The 7568-nt window shown below is 50.3% G+C and overlaps 1 protein-coding gene across 1 annotated transcript; it reads right to left on the minus strand.

Annotated features, from left to right (window-relative positions):
* Positions 1 to 3217: 3217 nt before the first annotated feature.
* On the minus strand, positions 3218 to 6834 carry SOWAHA (sosondowah ankyrin repeat domain family member A). The gene has a single exon (XM_008014397.3). The coding sequence runs from the start codon at positions 6391 to 6393 to the stop codon at positions 4747 to 4749; it is 1647 nt and encodes a 548-aa protein (XP_008012588.1). The 5' UTR covers positions 6394 to 6834; the 3' UTR covers positions 3218 to 4746.
* Positions 6835 to 7568: the final 734 nt, after the last annotated feature.

A 7568-nucleotide genomic window follows, 5' to 3' on the forward strand; every position in this document is an offset into this window, starting at 1 on the left:
CAATCAATCAATCAATCAATCAATCATATCCTCCTAATACGGATTTGATCAGTGCACTTTTTGATCTGGAACATCAGTATTAAAAAAAAAAAAAGCCTTGCGTAGTCTCCCAGGGTGAGAAAGCGGGTTGCATGGCTCCCTATCAGGGTTTCTGCCCCCTACCTCCTTTAGCCGCCGGCGTTCCTGCCCCATCCTCCTTCCGGCAGCCTGCCGCGGTGCTCCCGGGCTTTTGGGGAGCGCAGGCTGCGGCTGGCATCGTTGCTGGGCAACAGGCAGCCCCGCGGCCTCCTCCCCCGCTCGCTTTTTCCGCCCCCGCTGCTCCTCCTAATGTGGATTTAATCAGTGTACTTTTTACCTTCAGGCTGTAAATTGGAAACGGAACAGCGAAGCCATGTTCCGCGGTGCCCCAAACCGGCGCGCCGTCTGTCTTGAACATCCTGCTTGGCACAAAACGTGCCCCTGAGAGCGACTGGCGCAGACCTCAGGGCTCCTCATTGGAACAAATTGCCATGCTGTGCATTCACATGTAAACCAGGAGCTTAGGAAATTTAGGTCAAATGTGGTTGAGGGCTGCAGAGAGAAAGAGGTGAAAGGGGCGTTTGGGGGCGCAGGAAGGCGGGAGGCAGAAATTGCTGAGGACCTCAGTGTTGCTGTCAGCCTAGCTACAGAGTGGAAGGTCACAATGGACGTTTACCTGTTGTCTTTGATGTTTAAGTCAGCACCCACTTCCCACGAGGAGGATTTATTTTTCCCCCCCCTTTAAGGAGAGCTTTGGATCTCGATGTTTCTGCTTTCTTTTCTCTTCCCTGCAGGCACACCTGAGGCACCCAGGTCACAGGTTGAAGTCCGGAGGTGTGGCAGTTCCAAAGAGGCGAAGTGGGTTCAAGGCAAAAGGCTATCTGGAGAGCGAAAGAGAAGCTAAGTATAGGCTGGGCGTCTATAAATACAGGGTGACTCACACCTGTAATCACGGGATTTTGGGAGGCCGAGGCGGGCGAATTGCCTGAGCTCAGGAGTTCGAGACCAGCCTGGCCAACATGGTGAAACCCCCGTCTCTAACAAAAGATTAGCCTGGCATGGTGGTGCACGTCTGTAATTCCAGCTACTCGAGAAGCTGAGGCACGGAAATCGTTTCAAGTGAGAATCGCTTGAACCAGGGAGGAGGAGGTTGCAGTGAACCGAGATCCTGCCACTGCACTCCAGCTCAGGTGGCTGAATACCAGTAGTTTAGGTCTGGAAGGTGGGAGTAGGGATGCTAGAGGAATGTGAGTTTAGAAATACATTATTTCTATTTTAACTAAAGTGTATCACGTACAGAATTTGGGATAATTTCCCTCTTGTGGGAATACATTTTTCCTAGTAGAGTCAATTGTTATGTATACAATCACTAACATGTTAAAAGAATGGTGATCATGGCAGGGTGTGGTGGCTCACGCCTGTAATCCCAGCACTTTGGGAGGCCAAAGCAGGCGGATCACCTAAGATCAGGAGTTTGAGACCAGCCTGACCAATATGGCGAAGCCCCGTCTCTACTAAAAATTCAAAAAATTAGCCAGGCATAGTGGTGCCCGTAATCTCAGCTACTTGGGAGGCTGAGGCAGGAGAATCGCTCGAAGCTGGGAGGCGGAGGTTGCAGTGAACTGAGATTGCACTAGTGCACTCCAGCCTGGGCAACAGAGCGAGACTCCATCTCAAAAAAGAAAAAAACAAACAAAAAGAATGGTGATCATGTAAAGCAAATCCACAAATCAGAGCTATTTTGTTTTGGGATGCAGCCATTTACCCCCTGGAACTAACCCGGCACCCCACATTGGTGTTGCAGTTCATAAAGGGCTCTATCCACTATTCCATGTGCTCGTCCTTCCCCCACAGCCTGTGAAATAGGTACAGGAAGTCTTTTGTCCCATAGACAGGGAAGATGGAGTTTGGGTAGCTGGGTGACTTGCCCAAGGTCACTAAATGAGTAAAAAAGGCTGAGATGAGCCCACCCTGCTTCCTGCAATAGGATAGCAGACAGTGTCATGAAAAAGAGCACCCAGAGGCTATTCCAGCTCTGCCACTCACTAGCTGTGAGGCCTGGACAAGTTACTTGTGACTTCTCTAGGCTTCAGTTTCCTCACTTTAAAATCAAGATACAAATAGTACATACCTTGTAAACTTGCGATTAATACCTGCAAAGTGTTTAGAATTGTGCCTGGCACTTAACCAGCACAGGTTATACAGTCTATGCATTACCCTGGATCTCCATTAGGTAAGTGAGACATGCTTAAGAACAACCTCCAACCTCCATTAAAGGACATGTAAAACTTTACTTAAAAGCTTGCTATGGATATGACTCATAACCATCTATATCAACAATTAACTTCTCCCTCATTAAAAGGAGTGATTTCGTCCCTGTGACAATTCTTGTCAACTAAATTGCCTTCACAATTATTTTGTTAGCGTTGAAAATACCCTTCTAAAGGTGTGCCTCCTGCTAGGTGATATATGATTCTTAAAAACTTTCCATATGCATATGAAACTATAATTTCCTATCTGCTTACCTTATAGTTGCAGAAAGCTTTGGCCTGCAAGGAAAAACAGTGTTTTCTAACACCTGAACTTTACGTATATTGATCCTAAACTCTCGCTAAATGTTTTACTTCACTTGGAAGGCTTGCAGCACACTCTTCTGAAACACAAAAATTCTTCTGGCAGTTCAGATGACCCTCCTCTTATTTAAGTGTGCAATAAACATTAGTTATTGTTATTACTACTTTGCTGGTTTAAATGTTGTCTTTCTCAAGGCAGGTCATACCTGTGTCTATGACCTTTGTCTGAGGCCCTGTTTCAGTCAGGCGTCTCTTTTACCATGGAAAATCTCCAGTATTTTATTCTATTTTCTAGACTGTCAGCTACTCTGATTGCTATGATTGTGCCTCCCACAATTTTTCTGCAGAGGCAGAAGATTTAATTTGCATTTTAAAATAATTTATGCAGAGTTCCAGGCAAGGAAGGTGGGAAGGTCACATCAGGGCCCACATTTATCTACAGTTCTCCATTACGATATCCATGGTGCGGTTGACTCCTTTGCAGAGCAATCCAACTTCTTTCAATAACAGAATGCTTGAAAGAGGCAGAAGAATGAAGGAAAGGAAATTAGATACAAAGAAAAGAAAAATACAATAGCAAAAACTGTAGAATTTTTAAGGGAAGTACATCACCACTCAAGCAGAAACAAAATGGAGGACTGTTTATTTCATTGCTCAATCAAAACATTCCATGAAAGACTGCCTTAAGTAATTTCAAAGGCTTCACTGATACATATGGGGGTGGGGAGGGAAACTCCACTACCTTGTGCCACAAAACTATTTGATATAACTAATGACATGCAAACACAATTTGCAAAAGCAGAACATTATCACAATATGATATTTAAGAAATTGGTTGAGTAAATAGATTTCATAGCTTTAAAAACAGAAAAAAATTACACTGTATTAAGCCTGGGAAATCTTGGCAATTATCTACAAACTTTCTCATTTACAGATAGGAACAAAGGCCCAGAGAAGTTAAGCCACTCATCCAAGCTCACCAAGCAGAGATTCTGCATTTGCTCTTTTGGAATAAGCTGTCTGCTTTCAAATGTTTTTTTAAAATGGATATTACATACTTTTTGTTTGTACAGAACAGTCATATAAAATAGTTGCTCCTTAATTGTATCCATTACTATTTAATCGCTTATTTTTCTGTCATAATACTATGACTTTTTTTCTTTGAATATTCACCTATTGCACTGAAAGGCTCCACTGGATTTGAAAACCAGATTCAGAAACACAGCACCAAGGTGCAATTCACAAACCACAATTTTTTTTTTTAAATTAAGTATTCATGCCAAATCAAAATAGTCACCCACAAGTACCAAACACATGTTTATATTTCATGATGAAGACAATCACAAATTAAAAGTATCTGCCAAAATGTGTCTTTTCTCTAAGTCACCTTTACTTTCAAGATGTACTTGTTTGCAAATATTTAGCATTCACAGTACAACTGAAATTAGTTACATTCATAATGGTCACAATCGTTATTCTGTGTTCAAGACTCTCCAGAATCTTGATTGCCTAAAATGAGGTAGATAAACTTTTAAGTTTGTTGGTTGGGATTAATTTCCTTTAGATCTTGATCATCTATTTTTTAAATAGAATTCCAGAGTATTTAGCAAAAAAAATTGAAAAATGTCTAAGCACTTTGCCTAAAAGTTGAAAAATATAATTTCAAAAGGTTATTATGAAAGTTGCTTTACCTCATTTCATTTTAAAAACAGAATAAATGCATCAAATTACAAAACGACCGCATATCTTAAAGCTGACAGCCTAACATCTTTCAACATTTAAACAGACCCTTGCTCTAGTTCTGGCTTGGGATTGTGTAGCTGCAGAGGCATCAGGTGAACGCGTTCAGGGGCCAGACCAGCTGCTGCCCCTTAACCTTTGACCCTGGATTTCAAGTTCCCTCCAGAGTTCAGGCCTGTCTCCTAGAGTTCTTTATAAGAAAGCTCTTATAGATTTCTCAAATCCTATCTCTGGAGATGGGTCATGCTTCAGAGAGAAGCTGGAAGTGCAGGCCCATCTGGGTAAAACAGGCTGCAGTGGACAAAGCTGGAAACAGAATGCGGCTCCAGGCGTTGACTGGGCTGCAGTCTTGGGCGGGTTTAGACTGCCAGGAGCAGGCCACGATAGATCAACCAGGTGGTAGTCCCAGGGACCTTCAGGTTGTTGGAGGCAAACTGGGCACTAGACCAGCTAAAGGCCCCGGAGTAGGTCGACGAGAGATTTCTGCGAAGGCTGGCAGACCACCGCGGATCTTCGTCTTTTTACGTGGAGCCATGGGCGACGCGCTCAAGAACTTACTGAAGGAGCTCGACTTCTTCAAGCCTCGGGCCAGGTCCTGGAGCATGAGGTCGTCGGCCAGGACGCCCAAAAATGCACTGGTGGTGGAACTGAGGATGGTGGCGGCCACCTGCACTGGGCGCCTGGCAGCAAGACTGCCACTTCCACCACCGGTCGCGTCTGGCTCCGTGGTGCTTCGCAGGCCTGGATCGCCAAGAAGGCGGCGCAACGCATACGAGGAGCCAGGCCGCAGGTACTGGTAGGCGCGACGCCCGCTGTGGTCACGCACGTTCACCTGGGCACCCAAGCGCACCACCAGCAGCACAGCGGCGTCCTCGTGGCCGTGCAGCGCAGCCAGGTGCAGCGGCGTGTAACCGCCGTGGGAGCGCGCGTTCACGTCGACTGGCGCGCCACTGCGCCGCGCGACCTCCACCAGCTGCAGCGCCATCTCGCCGTCGCCGCTCTTGGCGGCCCAATGCAGGGCCGTGAAGCCAGACATGAAGTCGCGCTTGGCCGCCAGGCCACGGTCGCGCAGCAGCAGCCCGTGCAGCTGGTGGGTCCAGCGGCCCCCGGCCGTCCGCACGAGCCACTCGTGCTCTGACGGCTCCAGGGGCACGGCGGACGGCGGCGGCGCGGCGGGCACCTCCTCGGCGTCGGGGCTCAGCAGACGCGGGCCGGCGCGCGACAGGCGCCTCAGGTGCGGGGAGCGGCCCGGGCCCAGGCCGAGGCCCAGACCGGACTCTTCCACCGACAGCCGCCTCAGCAGCAGAGGGGAGCTCCGCGGGCTCGGCTCCTCCGACAGCTGCCGGCGCAGGCCCTGCTCCTCCGCCCGGATGCGGAGCGTGGCGGCGGCCGGGACGCAGCGCACGGGCAGCATACAGGGTTTCTGCTGCAACGGCCCTTTCGCTGCCCCGGGCCCGGGCTCCGGGTCTGGCGGATCAGAGCAGGGCGAGGCCGCCTCAGAAGGGGCCCTAGGCGGTGGGGCCGTGTCTGCGGAGGGTCCCTCGGGGGCCTGGGCTAGCTCGAGGGCTGGAAGCGGTGGGTCGGCGGACCGCTCCCCGGCCGGCTGAGCGGGCTCGGAGGCCGGCCCCCGCGGAGTGTCCTGTGTCTCTGTTAGCGGACCCGGGTCCCCCGGCGGCTCCACCGGCCGCGGCACCGGGACCAAGGGCGGAGCTCCCGGGGCAGAGGCGTCGCCTGGCAAGACCACAGTGGGCTTCGACGGCTGGGCCGCTGCTCCCTGGGGGCCGAAGGGCGCGGGCTCGGGCTCTGGGGGCCGCGGCTTCTTTCTCAGCACCACGAACTTGACGCCGTCGAGCTCCTTCACTACCGCCACGTTGTTGACGAACTGCTTAAAGCGGTCCCTGCGGGCGGCGCGGCCCCGCGGGTCGCCAGCATCGAGCAGTGGCTTGAAGCGGCTCAGCAGCTCGGAGTTGCGCACCTTCCCGCCGTGCTCCTGCAGGAAGCCCAGCACCGCTGCCTGGCTCACCCCGGCGGCCGCAGCGGCGGCGGCGGCGGCCAGGGCCATGGTGGGGCCCTGGGTTCCTGGCTGCCGGGGCGGGTGGGCGCCGCGTCGCCGCGGGACGCACGGGAGCGGGGTTCCGGTAGGCGCGGCCGCGCTCACCTGGTGCCTTCCCCGCGGCTGGACGGGCGTGTCCCCGAAGCTGGACCTCGGTCGCGCCGGTGCCACTGGGCCGGGGCGTCTCGGGGCGAAGGGCGCCGGGGGCCGCGGGGAGCGCCCACCCCCAGCACCCCGCCGGGCCCCGGCCTTTGGGGTAGGTTTCTGCCTTTGTGTTCTGTCCAATGGGCGCCGGGTTCCATTCCCCGTGCCGCGCTCGCCTTACAGGTGACAGCTGCCCCCGCGATGCAGAGGGAACTGGAGCAGAAATTCCCGCCGTCCCCCTCCCGCCCCGGAATTAAAGGCGCAGCGCTCCCGCTTCGGTCCCGGTTGCTAGGTGGGTGTGTTCCCTAGGGACGCCGCGGTCCGCCAAAGAGGAATGGATTTTTATTCCTTTAATAAACATTTAACCACTGAAAAACACCGAGTGATGATTTCAGAGCAATCCTTTTTTTTTTTTTTAAAGGTCGTCAATACCAGTTTTTTTTTTTTTTTTTTTAAATTGCGTTTCATGCAGGAAAACGGCTTCATGCGATTTACGGCAAAACCAATTCACTCTGCGACAATGCACGTTACTCTAGGTTTAGAGAGACGTTTTCAAAAGCAATTTTCTCATGGTAACATAATACATTTTCACGTAGGATTTGGGGTATAAAACCACAGGAAACATAAACATAACAGGAAAATATAAAGAAGGAAAAAATATCACCTGAAATCACCATTAACATTTTGAAATATCCTTTCCCTCTCCCATATGTGCATGTATATTTATGCTTTAAAATAAGAAAGCAATGCGGAGTCATGCTATGTTTTAAAACCTTCATTTGTTCCATAGATAGGTATTGAGCACGTAGTTTGTGCCAGGACTTTTTTTTTTTTTTTTTTTTTTTTTTTTTTGCTAAGATGCATCAGTTAGCAAGACAGATTTAAACACCTGTGACCTAGTGGGGCTCATATGTTGGAGGAGAACAAAAGCATATGGTGAATTCGAAAACTATACGATATGCTAAATAAATGCTATGAAAAAAGCACAGCGGGGTAAAATGGATGAGAGGCAGGTTGCAATTTTGGTCTGGGCAGTCAGG

This window comes from Chlorocebus sabaeus, chromosome 23, assembly GCF_047675955.1.
Source record: "Chlorocebus sabaeus isolate Y175 chromosome 23, mChlSab1.0.hap1, whole genome shotgun sequence".
NCBI classification, from domain to species: domain Eukaryota; kingdom Metazoa; phylum Chordata; class Mammalia; order Primates; family Cercopithecidae; genus Chlorocebus; species Chlorocebus sabaeus.

Coding starts and splice junctions, on each gene's coding strand:
- SOWAHA (XM_008014397.3), bottom strand. CDS start 6,393: ATGGCCCTGGCCGCCGCCGCCGCCGCTGCGGCCGCCGGGGTGAGCCAG.